The sequence below is a fragment of the Perna viridis genome, chromosome 13 (assembly GCF_037379345.1).
Source record: "Perna viridis isolate PV_CMFRI_1.1 ecotype Kerala chromosome 13, ASM3737934v1, whole genome shotgun sequence".
NCBI lineage: Eukaryota > Metazoa > Mollusca > Bivalvia > Mytilida > Mytilidae > Perna > Perna viridis.
The window spans coordinates 35,336,122-35,356,626 of record NC_142457.1 but is presented as its reverse complement, the minus strand read 5'-3'; the positions used below and the strand labels follow the sequence as shown (position 1 = coordinate 35,356,626).

General features: G+C 32.4%; 1 protein-coding gene across 8 annotated transcripts in view; it reads left to right on the top strand.

Annotated features, from left to right (window-relative positions):
- LOC148600619 (uncharacterized) overlaps positions 1-12,565 on the top strand; it is a 30,217-nt gene extending 17,652 nt beyond the window's left edge. For 3 of the 8 annotated variants that reach the window (XM_088557377.1, XM_088557379.1, XM_088557381.1), the window contains exons 2-4: positions 7,631-7,768; positions 8,823-9,669; positions 10,790-12,565. In XM_088557377.1, the coding sequence (XP_088413503.1) occupies positions 8,886-9,669; positions 10,790-10,794 (789 nt within the window). In that variant the 5' untranslated portion in view covers positions 7,631-7,768; positions 8,823-8,885 and the 3' untranslated portion in view covers positions 10,795-12,565. The other 5 variants (XM_088557376.1, XM_088557380.1, XM_088557375.1 and 2 more) reach the window with 5 other exon arrangements.
- The last annotated feature ends 7,940 nt before the right edge of the window (positions 12,566-20,505 follow it).

Below are 20,505 nucleotides of genomic sequence, written 5' to 3'. Positions count from 1 at the left end.
TGTGAAAGTTGACTAGGTATACATAAACTGGTAACTGAAATCGACAGGAGGGAACTCTCTTTTTTTTTCAAAAACTTACAAATTTACCATATTCGTCAACCTATTAAGAAAATCCTTCTAAAATACTCTACTCACTTGTGTATAAGCATGACAGTGAAATTGGTTTCTTACCGGATGTATTCGAACTATTTGTCAAGTACAACCTAGCATATACCTTTAACGACTATGTTTCCTAGTATACATTCCCGAGTAAAACCGTATGGGCGAACATTCTCAGCCATGCAATACATACCTTTGAAACTAGCGAATTGCAATCTCGAATGAACAATGATAATGAGTTTATAAGATTCAAAGAAATCCAAAACAAATATGTCCCTGGATCTGTTTGGACTATTCCAAAGACGGCTTCTGAACTACGAATTTCATTCTATGTCTCAAAAATGATTAAATGTCCACCTCAACGTTAATATGTTTGTTTATCTGGACAACTTTGAAAGTGAAATACTACTTCAAACAATGATGGGTAAAGTTCTCCCTCATGACAAATTTAGTGACTCCACAAAAGAGGAATTTTTGAGATTGTCATTTCATTTTCTAAGACTCATGAACATTTCATATCTTTCCGAGTGAATAATTTTAAAATGTCAGTTAGGATAAATTTATATTAAACTGTGCTGTATTGTACATACATTTTGTGATTACAATGTATTTTTGTCTTTTTCCCCATCTTCAAACTTATTTATTCATTAAATTATTCATTCAACTAATCCTTATAAACTTTCAAGTCTTACATTTTCAAAACTTTTGTTTCCATAACGAATATTGGTCTTTACGAAGAGTATTTATATCTAATTATAAATGACTTGAAGTCTTCATCGGCATTCATTGTAATATATATATATATATATATATATATATATATATATAAACACAAAAATACGTTTGTACATATATATATATGTATGTACAAACGTCTCAGAATGTAACGACTCTATTCGCTACACTGCTCCATCGGATCAAATTGATACAGGGGAGATATATAAACGTATAGAAAGGTCTGAAATTTCCCAACGAAATTAGAACGGTAAAATTTGCGATGCAAATTTTTGGTCGTTCCCTCCGCGGGACTCGAACTCGTACCGCTGTGACATCTATGGCAACACCGCCTGCACAAAGTCCAGCGCCCTAGACCACTCGGCCAGCTAGGCTATATATATATATAAACTTGTCATGTTTAGCATTATGAGTTTTCATATAATCTCACTTGTCTGTATTTCAATCCTAAAAGGTCTTCATGAACAGTATTTTCCCATGAACATTACATATACACTATCACGGCTATTCCCTTCCTAAACTTACAGTCGTCATGGACATTTGCATGAATGGTGCATGTACATAAATAATTATGTTAGTTGAAACTTATGACTGACTCATCTTTTCAAAATGAATTGGTGTGTGTGTGTGTGTGTGTGTGTGTGTGTGTGATCATAATGTTTTGAATATATATTTGTTGTATACTTATATCATGTTTATTGAATGTAAATCTCTGTAAAGAGGAAATAAAGATTATGATTATGACCATTGATGTATGATAGATGATCATTACGTAGATCCTTTCAACGATTAGTCATTTTGTATGGATTTAGTTTATGTAATTAGTACTGTCTCCACACTCTGCTCAATCGGGCATCCTCTAGTTTATGTACTACGTCTCAGAGATAATAAGAAAGAATATAATAATAAATTAATTTGCGAATTGTTAGAATTTATTTCACCAATAGGGTTTGAAGGATCTTTTAATTCAGATTCAGATCAATCTTGTCAGGGGGTACCCAATCATACGGGTGTTATCAAGTTTTGAAGAGGGAGTGTGGAAGTATGTATACAAAGAAGCCTCCTATGGTACTTTACGTAGTCTGCATAAAAAAAAAACTGCAGGAAAATCATTAGCTAATGATGGAAGTTATCATTTGTTAAAACATTTGTTATAAACTTGCCTACATCAAAGGACAATACTATTTCGATTTATGGTTGTGATTTCATTTCGTCTCGATTTCCTTCGATTCATTTAGATGTATTTCGTTTCGATTTGTTTCGTTTCGACTTCGTTTCGCTTTTTACAAGAACTCATCTTGAAAAGACCCCTTGATCCCCTTACCAGGTTTGGTAACAACGTGCTAGATTAGTTATTTTGTTTTGTAGTGTTCCTAAGTAGAACCGCAATTGTCTTCATCTATAAGTGTTTTCCAATGTAAAAGTTCAATGAGTGCAGTGAGGTTCTACGGCAGACGATGATTTCAACAATTCACATAGACTCGGTTACTCTGACCTATATAAGGTAATCTTGGTCATATTTACAGTTCATGTGAAATGTAGGTTTTTTGGAAGAACTCCATAAATGCCATTGCTTTGTTGTTAAAAAAATCGCTTCAGTTCGAAAATTTTCACTTTTTCAAGTGCCTATAAGCCATCGTTTAACTTTATGTAAATAATACCACTTATAAAGGTGAACTAATCTCGTAGCATGTACCAGGAAGTAAAAAGATAACAACGGGGCGTTTTCCGAAAACTGACGTTCAAAGAAGTTAACTAAGTGCCAATATTTGGGAATACCGGACAGTTAAGAGTATGATCTATTCTCATTTGAGAATTACTTGAGTTCATTGTATCATCCTCCATTTTTCGTACAAAATTTGATGAATTTCTGCTCAAACTATGTCAAGGTTCAAATTATTAAAAAAACTTTTTGTGTTGGTTATAGTCTTTGACAGAGATGTATAATATACATATTGTATACTTAAGTCTCTGTCTTTAATTATCATTTGTTTGTCATCGCTTAATACAACGTGGGTAGATAAATATTTCATTTTTAGTGCAGCTGGGCGTATATAAACTTTACATCACATTCACAGTCGTTACAGTTTATATATATTTATAACTAATGATGCATTATCATTGTACTGCATTTGGACATATAAATTTGAAATAATTTTCTACATTACAATTTGTAGGCTATAAATATTTATTTATCTACAGACAGTTATTTGTTTTATTCTAATCAGTTTTGAAAAAAGAAAAGATTGAAAATATGAGTTATCTTTCTTTGCTTGAAAAAAAATCCAAATAAACTTGATTCAAACTAAATGATAAATAAGGATATTTACTGTATTTGATAATAATACGTCCATTGTGTCCTTTTATACCATATTATATACTTCATACAAAAATAAAACAGAATAATAAGAGATTTGCCAAGCGCAGCATGGAACGACAACAATCAGATGCCGATTCAAGGACTGGCATGCCGGACGTACACCCCCACCCTATATCTGTAAGACAAAAAAATTTCATTCAATAGCATCGCATTATACAATGTGGATGGATAAATATTCCATTTTTTAAGTGCAGCTCAGTGTATATAAACATTAGATCGCATTTATACACAGTCGTTACAGTTCATATATATGTCTAACTAATGATGCATTATCATTATACTGCATTTGGACATATAAATTTCTTCATTACAATTTGTGGGCTATAAATATTTATTTATCTACAGTTTTTTTTTATTCTAATCAGTTTTGAAAAAAGAAGAAGTTGAAAATATGAGTTATCTTTCTTTGCTTGAAAAGAACCAAATAAACTTGATTCAAACTAAATGACAAATAAGGGTATTTACTGAAGTTGATAATAATACGTCCAATGTGTCTTTATATCCCATAGTATATACTTCATACAAAAATAAAACAGAATAATAAGAGATTTGCCAAGCGCAGCATGGAACGACAACAATCAGATTCCGATCCAAGGACTGGCATGCCGGACGTACGCCCCCACCCTATATCTGTAAGACAAAAAAATTTTACCACAAGTTTCACCCAATATTATTTTTTGCCTTGCTTTGCATGGCATTGAATTCAATTAATGCCCCCCTAAAATCAAATCCTGGATCCGCCCCTGACAATATCTAGACATATGTTCGCTTGAAGCACAATCTTTGCTTCTATCAAAAGCCAAGTATTGACTCCGGCATCAAAATATCATAGCGAAATTTATACCTCCATTATGATAATTAGCCTTCCCCCAGTATGATATTTAACCCCTGCGATATTTTGACCCCCCAATCACAAGTTGAATAAAATAGAGGGGTAAATATCATAAGGGGTTAATTTATTGCATCACAGGAAGGGGTTAAAATATTGCGACAGGGGGGTTAAATATCAAAACAGGAGGTTAATTTATTGCAGCGTGGGGTTAAAATATAGCAATAAGTTTAAGCTATCGCAGCAGGGGGGTTAAAATATCACAGCAGGGGGCTCATATATAGCAGCAGGGGGTTAATTTATTGCAGCAAGGGGTTAATATATTTTTTAAAGAGACCTGTATTTTCTCTTGATATAACTGAATTAACAGTTATATTTTGATACACCAGTATTACAATGTAGTATCTGTTTTTTCTTGCATGTAACAGATTATCTCAAAATGCAAATGCATAGCTTGGCTAAGTGCTGAATGATAAAACCTGCAACTTGGTGAACTTTGGACAAGTGTGGGCACATAATTTGGTTTTGACACGCTTCAACATGGGAGCTTATTTGAATAAGATTCAGATGATATTTTTTAAAGTTTTTACACATTGTTCCTAAGGAAATGGTAGAGGGTCAGATAGTTTTTGGAGGTTTTTGCCCCACCATTTTTTTTAATCAAGGGCTGAAAGGCAGATATTTTAATCCCTTGATGCGATAAATTATCCCTTCTGCTGCGATATTTTAACCCCCTGCTGCAATAAAGTAACCCCCTGCTGCTATATATGAGCCCCCTGCTGTGATATTTTAACCCCCCTGCTGCGATAAATCAACCCCATGTTATGACATTTTAACCCCCTGATGCGATTAATTAACCCCCTGTTATGATAACTTACCCTCCTGCTGCGATATTTTAACCCCCTTTCTGTGATAGATTAACCTCCCTCTATGGGTGTAAAAATATCATAAGGGGTATGTTAAAATAACCCAGAGAGTCAGTATTTTATACGATATATTGACACCGGGGTTAAAATATCAGATGATATTTTATCCCAGGGGTCAATATTTTGTGGGGGTCAAAATATCATATGACACCGGTTATTACCAATATTGTATTTTGATAGTAACTGTTCATTGATAGAATTAATTGCCTGTGACTTGGAGCAAGTTAGGAAGACCATGTTAGTTTTCAACAAATTTAAACATATGGATTTGCAGTTCCATTGATACATCTGGGTTAGAAACAATATCCGCACAAAGAATTTCTGCTTTTAGGGTGTTTTTCAATACCTTAATCTTGGAACCTTATGACTCCGATTCTACTTTTTTTTGGGTGTGACCCTGATATTGGGGTGGGGGGATAGTTTCCATTTCAAACATAGCTCTAACTACGTAGGAAACAAATCAAGGTCCCTTTTTTCCATAAAATGATGAAGTTTTAACCCCTTTTTTGATCTTATAATTGACAAAAGCTTGTAATGATCCCTTCAAAAGGCAGAAAACAGCTTCCCCTAAATAAACTTATCTTAATTTTTTGGAGACCCATTCTGTGGTAACCGAGAATTTTAAGACGGCCTTCTTTTCCTGTCTCCCTTTACCCTCATAAATGGCCGACCCCTTATAACTTGGAAACAATAAGAGATATATGTTTCAGAAAACTGATTGTAAAAATGCAGATTGGCTTTATCATGAGGAATCCTTTGCAAAACTTTTTAAATCATAAAATACTTTAAAATCAATTAGTTTTTTTTTTTTTTGTTTTTTTTTTCAGGCATGGCCTACTTTAGCCCCAGTACTACATTCTGCAGTTCGCCATACCCCCCACCCACCAATTTTAAGAAATAGGTTTGAGATTGGAGATTTTTATGATTTTATTATGCAAATAAAAATAATTAGGGAACCATTAGCTGTATAATAGGATTGAACCGGCTTCACTTAAAAATGTGTCAGCTGTGTATTTCAGGAAACTGAGTTCAAAAAGGGCACAATTCCCACACAATTTCATATTAGTATTTATTCACAACTACAAATTTTCTCTTTAATACAAACAACATTTCTTTTAACTCTGGTCAGTAGTATGACAGGAGTTGTTATGAAAAAGAAAAGAATATATAAGGTACTTCTGTAAACCAAGTTCAAAGTATCATTTCATGTTTGAGAGAACAAATGTTCCTTGTATAAAATGAATTGTGTCCTAACTAGTACCTCTCTTTGAAATATATTTAGTAATTTGCCTGGAATTTCAAAAACAACCTAACTGGGATGAGGAGCTCTAAGAGTGGGACGAGGGGCGCAGTGCTGGACTAGCGCTGTTTATTATTTAGATGATATTGAGCCTATTTTGTTACATTGGTTCATCCTAATCTTGGGTCAGATTGTCCTTTAATGTATTGAGAGGGCATATAGCTCATGACACACAAAGTGAAATAAGTTTCTGTATGTCAGATTTCAATCCTTATAAGTAGAACTATTTCTCGTCATTGTAGGTTGGTTTTTTGTGTACCTTACTTAAGTAAATACTTCTGGACACTGTGATTGTGCTAATGTACGAAATCTTTTAGTTATTCCTGCCAATCCCGGCTTTGACATTAGAATACTACTTTTAAAAAAATGTATTATGTATTAGAAAGCCATAATATTATATTTTTCTTTAAATTTGTGTGCCATTAGTAGAAGGACAGGGAGAGACACTTTACAATATTGGTTAATTTCAATATTTCCCTAAATTAATGGAGTAATATGCAACGAACGTCTTCAAAAACAAAAGCAGACAATTTTTATACATCATTTTCTAATGATGAAAAAAAATCAACTTTTAATATTAAAAATACAATTTCTAATATTGAAAATGCGTACAAGTGACACAGTGATAATGAAATTTAGATTTTTAGTATTAAAAATTTATATTCTAATATTGGAAAATGGTTTTCGAATATTAGAAATTTTTTTTTTTCAAATTAGAAATCGGATTTCTAATATTAGAAAATGATTTTATATATTAAAAGATCATTTTTGAATATTAGAAAATGGATTTTTAATATTAAAAATGATTGTAGAATTTTTTTATATTAAAGATCATATTCTGAAATTAGAAATCGATTTTTTGATATTAGAAATTGATTTTTTAATTTTAGAAATTGGATTTTTAATATTAAAAATTCATTTTCTTCAGTTAAAAAATTAATTTCTCTTGTTAAAAAAAGTTTTTATTTTTGATAATAGTAATTTCATGTTTAATAGAAAATCAGTTTCGACATATACATATCAGATTTTATTTTGATGTCTAAATGTGTCGATAAAATATGCAAACTTATAAAATGTTGTATGACAATTGAAAAAAAAGTGCCAAAAGATAATGATTTGGAAAACAATATTCAGAGGTAAGAGTAAAGGAAAAGGGTTTTGTTCTCTATTGATAGATCAATGGATACGGCAATATTCGTTTTTTTAGAAGAACTAAATTATTTTTTTTTATAATCAAACAAAATACTATCAGTATCTGATGAAAAAATATGAAAAATTGAATAAGTTGAAAATATTCTGTATTATTTAGAAAAAAAGTTATATAGTGAATATATGACAGTGTGTGTTCCATTTTTTGCCAGGTCATTGATACAAGAAAGGTGTGTAACTCGACCACTCCACGTGAATGAACACAGATTGTACTTGCCAGGTCATTGATATAAGGAAGGTGTATAACTCGACCACTCAAGGTGAATGAACACAGATTGTACTTACATAAGGTAATATATCATCTGTATTGATGTGGCACGTGGATGGAATTAGGGTAATACATTTTTTGTAAATAGTTGGTTGTCACGCAACAATCTTTGGATCATCTTGTAAATAGCAATGAAATTTAATTGTTCATACAAACAGGTTTGTTATTTATTATTCTCATGTTGATAACAAGCTTGCATTTAGTTTAATACAAATAATATCCTGCCATTTTTTTCAATTATGCCTGTTTGAAATAACTTTTAACTCTTAAACTATGTTTACTTCAGTCATTATATAAAAAAATATCGTTTGGTTGACAGAAATTTAGGAAGTTTTTGACTAAAGAGAAAAAGGCCAAATTTTGGGTCAGTTGTCGATGAGACAGACATTTTGGAAGTTGTTGATTTATGTAGGAGTAAGTGTCAAATTTAGGTTTCTGTCAGATATGTTGGAAATCTATATGGTAAAGACTGTTGCCTTATTCAATTTATCATTTTTTTTTCTATTATTTTTTTTAATTAAAAAAAATGTCCCTGGTACTTTTATCTATTGAAAAAAAAAATTCAAACAACCTATTTACCATTCCATTTTTTTTTGTTGAAATATTTTATTCAACTGTCATACTTTTATCGATATTGATGTTTTTTTTTCTCTCTCCTTTTAATGAAAAAAAAATGAACTTCTATTTCACTGCTTCTTGTCGCGTTTCCTATTTTTTTTTATACTTTTCTTGTCACCTCTTGTCTCTAATTAGTGAGACCTGAGAGCACCCATCGTTGACAGACCGATTGCGTCAATCTGACAGGTCTGGGACCCCCGCTAACTTGTATCCCTGACTACGGTTCATGTCTGTAAGTTAATATTAATACAATGATTTGTCACACACAGACTGTTAATTTCAAAACTTTTTTTAAGACCTACGATTTTTATATATAATTTAGGGCCATCATTAAGAATTAGTTTTATAAGGTCTAAACTCGTTCGAAAGTTATTAAAACTCAAATCTGTGAAACTGACGTTTTAGAGTTTTCTCCTTGAGTATTAATCTAAATATCTAATTCTCTGTTTATATTACAGAATTATGACATCTGAAAGCTGCAGCTTCTGTCTGTTACTAGAAAAGACCAGCACTCCTGAAGTATGGGTCCACAATGTGAGGAATCCCTCTGTTCAACATGTAGTGAGCACCACAGAGTACGAAAAGCAATCAGGGACCACAGCACCATACCTTATGAAGATTACCTAAAATTACCATCTTTTATCCACAAAATTCAACTCGACTGCAAAGAACACAAACAAAAATATCAATTTTACTGTAGGTCTCATGATTGTGCTATCTGTCATAAATGTTTGCTGGAATCTCATAAAAAATGTGAAGAAACTTTACACATAGATGATGTGATCCACAATGTAAAATCATCAGCAGTTTTTGAAGATTTATGGACAAATATAATGACAACTCATCAAGCTGTCTTGAATGCAATCATTGATAGGGAAGAAAATGTGAAAAAACTACAGAAAAAGAAGGAAAAACTATCAACAGAGGTGAAAAAAAGAACACAAAGTCTTATTGATCAAATTAAGAAACTAGAAAACAAAACACTATCAGAGTTAGAGTCAGTTGTAAATGAAAATATAAATGAAATCAAAGCCACCAGAAAAATCCTGGAATCAAATAAAAGAAAACTTGGTGAATTATTGGAACAGGAAGAACTCATTAAGAACCATGCATCAAATTTCGAAACATTCATTGCAACAAAACAAATAGAGAGAGAAGTTCAAGAATCAGAAGAAATCTTACACAAATTATCTGAAAAAGGAGCCATGGATAATACAGACATAGAAATGAATAAAAACATCACAGCAGACGACACAATTTTTGGAATAAAAACTCTGTGTGACATAAACAAATTCAGATTTAAAGGTAAATAAAATATGTTTAATTTATAATGATTTAATTTATCAGAAATCTTTAATAACAATATCAGAAATTTTTCTTTTTTTTTTGTAAGAAGTTTTTGTCACAAACATGTTTTAATTTACTGACTTAGTTAATAATCTTTAATAACAGAACTTTTTACTTTTTTATTCACATAAATGTAATAATTAACTTGATTAAAATCTTTTAAAAATTATACAAAATTTGTTTATTTAGTATAATGAATGATTGTTTGGAAATTATTATATATTATTATATTATATTATATTATATTATATTATATATTATGTACATGTAAATTACTTCAATACATACATGTACATGTCATGTTCACGTGGAATTATTTACATTATTTGTTTATCTTTTTTGTCACTTGTAAATATAAGTATGTGTGTATTGTTTTCTGTTATGTCATGTTCATGTACTTGCAAAATGGGATAGATAAATTATGAAATGGGGGATTGGGGGGGGGGGTTCCCATTGTGATTTTGGCTAGTATTTGCTCATTGAAGCCCAAATATAGAAATTAGAAATTTCATTCAAATGGGGGGAGGGGCGGGGCCCAATTCCCTGAATCTGCCACTGTGCTTAGGCCAAAATGAAAGTATGTGTGTTTACCGTCACATGTTTATTTTGTTTTGTTTTTGTTTTTGTTTTTGTTTTTTTTTTTTTTGGGGGGGGGGGTGTACAATTGCTGACAGTGCTGGCACTGGAGGCCACCATTGTTGTTTAACACGATAAATACCAGTACCGGTGACGGAAAAGAATTTCCAGAATTTCAGAAAATTGCCAATAAAAAAGTTAGGGTCACAGCAATAAAATGATGGTCGATTGGATGACTGTAAACATACATTTTTTGGCCTTAGGTTAACACTTAAATTTTATAATTATCTTAAATTAGTTCAGATCTAATGAAGGTTAATTTAATAGGAAAACTCAAGTGAAATGATGAACAAGGCCGGTGAAGCTTTTTACTGTGATGAATACACCTAGTTAGTATTTTTCTACCGGTAGTAACACTTTTTAAGGCCTTGCCATTTCAAATTACATTGTACATGTACATGTATTTTAATGGTTGAATGATTTGGAATTTTTCTCATGATAGACTAAGACAATGTTAATTTATCAAGAAGAACAAGGCTCAGTGGAAGTGGATTTTAAACACTTGGTGAATTTGGATTTTTCAATGTGGACGAGGCCATCATGATTGATCATGATCGATGTGGATATTAACATGATCAACGACAAACCTTCTATTTAGAAGTTGTGACACATTTCAATATAGCCTGTGGAATATGAATGCATCATAAGGACGCAGTCAACATGGACATTTTAAACATTGGATATTTTCTAGAGACTTTAACAATTCATGGAGTCTTCTATTATGTGCTCAGCCAATATTTTTTTTTTTGATGAACAATGTCTAGTGAGAATTTATTTATATATATGTTGAACTTACATGTAGCTATCTAAGGTTTTTTCATATGTACATGTATAATCCATTGTGTCTTCAGCTGTCCACATATCTTGAAAAGCTGTAGATACAAGTACAGTACAGGTGTTTAGTGATCATGGTGTTTGTTCGTCCTTCAACTCCCCTGAAACCCCTGAATGGAATTTAATGGAACTTTCACATATTCTTTATACATGTATTATGATGCCATTGTGCATTTCCTATTTTTTTTCCTAACTGAATGACGTTTGGGGTTACCTGATGCGAAATTTATCTGGATAAGTGGTGGGGGAGAAGGGCTTTCCTAATCTGCAACTTCTATGATATCGCTGAATTGAATTTGATGTTACTTCCGCAGATTATTCATTACTTGATATTATTTTGAATCTCATATTTAGTTTTTGCATCTGAATTGTTTAATCATTGAAGGGGTATCCTAGATGTATATGGTTTTTTGGGTAGGAAAGCGGCAGGAGGATATCACCAAGTGAGGTTTGCTTACAGGTTTTTTTTTAGTACATGTAAAGAATTGTTATTTTTATTATTGAGATATCTCTCTTAGAATTATGCAATGTATGTAATGAGTGTCAGTCTCTGTAAGAATTTGGCAGTTGTTGAACCATGGTATGAAAAAACCAACAGTTTTGCTAGTGTAATTTGACTACATGTATTTGCTCTAAATTCAAAGAAAAAAAGTAAAAATTTTTCATATCATTTTGATAACACGAGGTATAATCACATTGAAATGCACATAAAATGAAGAATTCAAGGGCAGCAAATTCTGTCAAAAATTTCATTTTTCTAACATTCTCTTGAAAAAATTTCTGGACAAATCCAGAGATGCAAAGATCAAATTATGGTATGATATAGAGAAAGTATCCTAGCATAAATTAAATTGTCAGATTGGTGGGGTTTTTACAACCATTTTGCCTGATTCTTACAAAAACTTACACTTATATATTAAGTTCAAAAAGAGATACAATCCATTAATTTAAATTCTACATGTAAGTAATTTTTAAGTACATTGTAATGGACATTGTAGTTCTAAGGGAGACAATCCATTTTGCCTCCAAACCATGTCAATGCTATCCATCAGTCATCATTAGTAGGAGTTGATGATTGTAACAAACAAAACTTTTAATCAAGATTTTATCATTTTGGGGACTTACATGTAGTTGTTTTATTTTTTATTGTTTTTTTTTATTTGATTTTTTTGTTTTGTTTTTGTAGACTTTATTACAATATTATAACAACATTTACCACTTAATTTTTTGTAAGTAATTTTAGTGCAAAAGAAATTTAAGTTTTAAAGTCGATATGACAATTACTTAATTATACCTCTATTTTGGTATGATGCCACATTATCTCTGCTTGGCTTTCACACAGATAATTAACTGTTATCAATCAGTAAATAAATCAATCAGTCAATCTCTTCCCACTGACACCATAAATAAAGCATTCACAAAATTTATACAAATTACAGAAATGAACAAACAAAAAACATATTAAGATTCTAACAGGTGTGGATCCAGATAGGTTAAAACAAATCTGCAGTCCTATAATGGTGTCACTCTGTCGTCAGTTTCGTCACTGTCGTCGTAGATATTTCATGTTGATGACTTGAGTATAAGTATATAGACCTTAAGGAAATTAAATCACAAATGAAAGTCCAGTATTGATTTTGGGGTTTTTAACTTGAACTGATTGTGAATGAGGGGCCAGAAACAAATCTTTTCCTGTTTTGCAGATAATAGCTTGAGTAAAGATGAATGGATCTTACAAATTGTACATCAAGGTGGCATACCCCATCTCAAAAGAAAGGCTTGGATTGCCCACATGCAAAAATAATTTATTTTTTCAGCAACAGCCGGAGTTAAAAGTCTTATTTGAATTATAACTCACATTGTTTAGGGATGGTGGCAATATTGAATCATATTTTTTAATCGTATGACGGAGAACAAAATTTTGGCATAAATTTGGAATAAACTTATTTTTTTGATAACAAACCAAGCCAGACTCCCCCAACTTTCTCATTTTGCAGTCCCCTGATTGTAACCTTATTCCTGCATGCACGTTTATATATAATGCCTTACTTTCCTATGAAGTTTTATCAAAATCAGTCAGGCGGTTTAGGAGGAGTTGCCCTTCTGAGATTTTATTATTGCAGCACTTGAGTTCAATTATCTCCCCTTGGCAGTAATTATATTACTTCATGCACATCTAAACATGTTGCAAACCTTTCTATAAAGGTTGCAAACCTTTCTATAAAGTTTCATCAAAATCCCTTTCATTGTTAGAGAAGATGCACTTATGATTTATAAACATGAAACATACTCGATTTGGATTATCTCCCTTTGTAGTCTCCCTGACAGTAACCATATTTCTTCATGTACATCTTCATATGATGCCAGCTTCCTACAAAGTAGGGTGGTTTGATTTTATAACGAGTTAAAAATAAAAAATAATTCCAGAGTTGTAGTCATATACGACTATCCACCGGGAGGCGCTGAAAATTTTGGTTATATATCACCAGAAATTAATACACAATAACTCTCAATAATTTTGGGGTGAAGCGAGGAGCTAGTGCCTCTGAGGTTTGTAAGTAGAAAAGCTGAGGACCTCTGATTGCCCTTGCGATCAACCCTTGATTGAAATGGTACCTTATAACTCACCGATACCAATATCTCAGGCTGATAACAAAGGCAATATTAAAAATTGGGGTGCATTAGTAAAAACATTTTTTGTGGTGGATTTTGATTTTCATTCTCCAAATTATTAATTTCAGCCCCCCATCCCCTCCTTCCTCCTTTCAGTAAAATATGGTCAGTGCTGCCTCAACTGGATATTGTGTGGGACTTCACTTTACATTGGCTTGTAATGTAAAGCCTCAAATAACAATCTGATAAAAAATAAAATTAAAGAGAAGCTAAAAAATATTGGTCTGAGGGAGATAATCAAAAAAATAATTAAAAACTTGATTTGAAACAAAAAGCGCAGCTCAAAATTTAGATATTTGATAAAGTGAATTCTGTCTAAATCAGACACTTTGTTGAAGATTTTTATATCAGTGTAAATGTAGATTTTGGAACCTTAGAAAACCAACAACCTATACAAGTCTTAGAGGAGCCAATTTAAATTTGAAGGATGTAGGTTTAGACAAGTTTCACAGTATGTAATTCATACAAAAAAACATACATAGATAAATAAATATAGTGACTTTCCTTTGTTAGTTCAGTCTGTGCTTTTCCTCATTTGCCCAAAACCTGAGGCTAGTAAAAATTGATTCGGGTTAGTGAAAAGTCTGAGAATTTAAGTTGCATTCTTATAAAACAATTACTGCAATTGACTGTTTGGACCAACAGCTGAAAGTTTTGATGATACAGACAGTAACAGTTAGTAAATAACACAGTTTTTGTGTAAAACGTGGATTAAAATGTCAATTTTCATATCAAATAGCATAAACCCTACAAATCTGGAGAGCATAAATCACCTTCAATTTACTCTGATAAAAAAGATAGTTGAACATCAGAAGTTTATCATGATGATCCCAACTGGTTATACTCCACCCAAAAAGAGGGTCAGGGTAGTTAGTAGAAAGGAAGGGTCTAGATACATTCTGGAGCACTCAAGAAGTCAGGCTGGTTTGTACAAATGAGAGTCTAAATCCATTCTCCAAGATGAAGGCAAAAAATATTTGTGGTAGGTCCTCAGTTGCTGAATCCATAGATGATGATGAAATGCCATCATCTCAAACAGCCCCAAGTACATAGTACTGGAAGATGATATTTACTCAGTCAAGATGAACATGGAACAATTGAGATGAAAGCAGACAATTTCTTCCGACACATACTTCTATGCCACTGGAGAGACACCAGACCTGAAAATAGAACCGAAAAAAATGTTGTACTTACAAGCACAAAATATGCAACTATTTATCTCATGGATTTTATTTTTAAACCAAACCTGTCCTAACAGACAGAAAGACTGATACCCAGACCACTTTATACACTTGACTAATTAACCTGAGGTTAATAAACTACCTCCAACCTAACACGTAACAGACAGACATGAAACCACAATATACATGTAAACTTTAGGCTTGACTAATCAAACAGTTAGACTGGCACCTTGACAACGTTATACACTTGACTAATTAATCAGAGGTATATAAAAACTACATCCCAAGCAAACATGATACAGACAGACAGACAGACAGACAGACATGAAATCACTATATACACTTCAGGCTATACTAATCAGACAGTTAGACTGACACCTTGACCACTTTATACACTTGACTAAGTAACCAGAGGTATAAAAACTACCTACAAGCCTAACATACTACAGACAGACCAACAGACAAGAGATCACTTTATACACTTGACTAATTTACCACATATATATAGAAAATACCCAAAAACCTAACAGACAAACAGACTGACATGACATCACTTTATACACCTGACTAATTTACCAGAGGTAGAACAAAAAACTACCTCCAAACCAATAAAGCTACAGACAGACTGACATGACATCAATATATACACCTGGCTAATTTACAAGAGGTAAAAAAAAACTACCTCCAAATCAACATGCTACAGACAGACAGACACGAGATCACTTAATACACTTGACTAATTTACCAGAAGTATAAAAAACTAGCTCCAAACCCAATATGCTCCAGACAGCCAGACAAAAGGTTACTTTATACACTTGACTAATTTACCACAGGTATATAAAATACCTAAAAACCTAACAGACTGACAGACAGACAGACAGACAGACAGACATGAGATCACTTAATACACTTGACTAATTTACCAGAAGTATAAAATACCTACCACCAAACCTAACATGCTACAGACAGACAGACAGAGAGACAGAAAGGAGATCACTTAATACACTTGACTTATTTACCAGAAGTATAAAAAAACTACCTCCAAACCTAACATGCTACAGACAGACACGAGATCACTTAATACACTTAACTAATTTACCAGAGGTATAAAATAACTAGCTCCAAACATAACATGCTACAGACAGACAGATACAAGATCACTTTATACACTTGACTAATTTACCACAGGTATATAAAATACCTAAAATAAAAACCTAACTGACAGACAGACAGACAGACTGACACTTTATACACCTGGCTAATTTACCAGAGGTATAAGAAAACTACCTTCAAATCAACATGCTACAGACAGACAGACACAAGATCACTTAATACACTTGACTAATTTACCAGAGGTATAAAAAACTAGCTCAAAACCTAATATGCTACAGACAGCCAGACAAGAGATCACTTTATACACTTGACTAATTTACCACAGGTATATAAAATACCTAAAAACCTAACAGACAGACAGACAGACTGACATGACATCACTTTATTTACTTAACTAAGTTACTAGAGGTATGAAAAACTACCTCAAAACCTATCAAGGTACAGACAGACAGACACGAGATCACTTTAAACACTTGACTAATTTACCAGAGGTATAAAAAAACTAGTTTCAAACCTAACATGCTAAAGACAGACTGACATGAAATCATTTTATACACTTGACTAATTTACCACAAGTATACAAAATATCTAAAAACCTAACAGACAGACAAGACTAACATGACATCACTACATTCACTTGACTATCAAGTAGAGGTAAACAAACACTGCCAAAACTAATGTGTGACAGACAGACAGACATGAGATCACTATATACACTTTACTAATCAACCCAAGATATAACAGCTACCTCCAAACCTAACGTGTGACAAACAGACTGAATCACTAATCTGTTCAGTATTGAAATTATTGCCATATTCAACTCAGGGGATACCAATCCATAAAAAATAAACACATTTTTCTGAAATTTGCACCAAAAATAGATCTTATTTACTGAACATTTTCACCAGAAGTTTCACTCCATAATTTGTTTTGCCTAGCTTTGCACGACATTAAATTCAATTAATGCCCACCCCCTTAAACTCAAATCCTGGATCCGCCCCTGATTAATGACATTTTCAGAGGCATAAATCCAAGGAGAGTCAAAAATCCCTTCTAAATACAATTTTCTTACAGCAAAAGGTAATAAAATACATAGAAAACTGATTTCAACAAAAATAAGTTAAGATATTATAGCAAATACCTCAAAAATCAGAAAATTAAATTTATACTGTAAAGGGAGGTAATTCTGCAGTACATGTACAGTTTATTCAAGATGACTCTTTATGATTGCATGTTTTATTGATTTTTTCATAAAATAAAAAAGAAATTCATGTATTTTCTTAATTTCAGAGCTGACCAAACAACATAAAGGCTTGTGTACTTTAAAAAATCCTCCAAAAAGTTGAATCAGAATAGAGGTTTTTTTTTAGTGTGTTTCTTCCAATGTTTTTTGCTGTCCTGAACTTTACATCTTTAATAGTATTTGCAACAGATATGTGGGGCAAGGATCAAATATACATGTACAAGGGATTTTTTTTTCATTCTGTAATTTCATGTGAAAATTTTTATTTGGTCCTGTGGAACAAAGTCAAAATTTAGGACATATGTTTTGGGGGGTTATTTCTGAGAATTAACGGAATAAAATTGAAATGTGGCTAAAAACAAAAAAAAAAATATTTTCATTTTGTCCATATCTAAATGGGTTTCTATGGAATTTTCAATGTAAATCTCTTAATTGCTTATGGCATCATGGTAAAATTGGGCAAATGAGCTAATTATTGTCTCATTATGAGTTTCTGCACACACAGTGTCATAATAACAGCAAATAAACACCATTCATAATCAGTGGAAAGGGTATAGGTAACAATTTGAACATTTAGAACTTGTTTTTGATGGGAAAGGTCATTTGGTAAAATAACAGTTTTTGTCAGTTGTTGCAACCTCTTGTAATACATGCACAACTCTGTACTGCATTGGTCTGCAATTCTGAAAACAAATTTGATAGAGAAATGTCTTGAAAATGTAAAAAAAGCATGATTTCCCATTCTTTTACATATATTTTGGATAAATATGCCACTTAAGCCCCTACCAAGTTGACAAAAAAACAGTTATTTTGGAGCCGGTCTTACAATAAAGAGCCTCAAAGTAGAACAAAACCTGACCTGATATGAAAAAGAAAAATCCAGTTGAGTTCACATGTACCACATAAGCATCAAAAAATGCATTTTAAAATATCTGTTCACTATTTTTTTTGGCTGTAGGGATGAAATCTGAGTATAAATATCATATTTGCCAAAACTCGCAATTTAACAGCCCTGGTCTTGGATTGATTTAAATTACATCATCTGATAGTTTAACCTAAAAGACAGCCTCTGTTATTTTTAAAGTACATTTAATGTGTCTGGAGCACTTCAGAAGCAAGTTTGGGTTCATTCATTTACTTTTAGCTTCTAACAATGAGTTTTTATATATGTACACCTGTACTAAGTGAAAATGCTCTAATACTGCAGTATCATGTATTAAAACACATATTTTTGTCTTAAATCAGATGGAAACCTGACTAGCTGGTGTTTTGTACTTCAGAAACATGCGATGCAATGGAAATAAAGAAAAAAAAAACGACAGAGTAAATCTTCAAATATTTGAATTGAGGCCATTTAGAGGACACTTCTTTATCCAATCTGCACAAAGTTGAAGTCACAACATACATGTACACCATGGATATAAAATTTGCATAAATCTTTTTTTTTTTAAACAAATTTCCGTAAAACTTTGCAGTTAGACTAAAAAATTGATGAGCTTTACACAAATGAAGTATTTATTTGAGTTTCTGAACAAGCCGATCTAAAAGGTAAGGGATCACACTTAATTCCCCCAAGACTTTTCGTTGTATACGAATATAGTGTGTTTCTTCCTAATTTTGTCATAAATGCACTACGAATAAACTGTGTTATCATACCTGTACTGGCAAACTTTATCGCTCACCTAGTCAAACTTGGTCATTTAGTTTCTAGAGCTGGACTCTTGACCTTACTGTACTATTTTCACAAGAATCATTTAATTAATAGAGTAAAAGTATCGAAAATGGTCATACGTGCGAACTTACACGATTTAATCATATTTATTTGTCCCGCAAACCACAGATACGTGAGGACAGGTCCCTATATGAGTGCCCCAGAGGCTCTGATATACAAAAAAAAATGTACATGTAGGGACCTGCCGATACATCGGTAACTAGATGTGCATTGTATTGACCCATATTGTATAGAAAAAGGGAAAAAGCCAAAAAATATGTGAAAAGTCTGTCAGAAAAAAAAGGGGATACACACCAAGAGGGACATGTCCTCAAATACCTGTGTCATCAACACGATTAAGCAGGTCAAATTTCTCCCAAAACCCAAACTTAAGAAACTTCGAATTTAAACCCATAAATTTGTGTTTCAATCTCATTTCTTTGATAAGATGCATCATGAATCTGACAAAGAGCCCAAAAAGTGTGACTTACGGTGAGTTTTGTGAGACTATTTAAAACTGGACCAAAGCGTTTTAGTATATTTAGCTGATCCTGAGATGCCTTCTTACACAACTTACCAATATTATGAATATCAAAATTATGCTTTAATATAATCAACTTCTATAATATTTTTTTTACAAAATAGCGGAAGTCAAATGTCTCAATTAAAGCCCGCTCTGGTTACGGGAACAACAAACATATCATGGAACCGGAGTATTCTGGTTTTTGACTTAAACTGGAGTGAACCAGCCCATTTATTGGTATAAATAAATTATCACATTATTCAATATTTCAATATTCTGTCTTCAGTGTAGACACGTCTTGAAAAAAAATGGACTTAGAACAGACACTCCTTGCCTGGAGAGTTTAGCCAATCTCCAGATGCAATAATCCCTTTAAGATTCAGTGCTGGAGATACTTTTTTTTTTATTTTAACCACAATTGGTGGTGGTTAAAACAAAAACATATCTTCAGCACTGAATCCCTAAAGGGATAACAGATGCAAGAATTACAGGACAAAAATCATGTTAGGAAACTTATTCAATTTGGCAGATACATGTAAGTCATTTTTAATATTATGTTATGTTATTTGAAATACAATTTAAAGTAACAATGGTTTCCGCAATAGACAACTATTTCTCGAAATATTTGGAACTTGATTAAACCCAAGTGGGTCCAGTATTGTATTAAGATTAAACAAGTACACAGGAAAAAATTGTTCTTTTTACTTATAACTTTCATCAGGAAATAACGCATGGCACGCAATTTCAATTTTCTTTTCGAACCCCACTAAGTTAACAGTATTTGGCCAATTTGGGAAAAAGAACTGCGATCAGGTGACTTGCGTTTCCATAGAAGAGCGTCCTTAAGCTCAAAGGGTAAAAAGCACAGCAACACCGACTG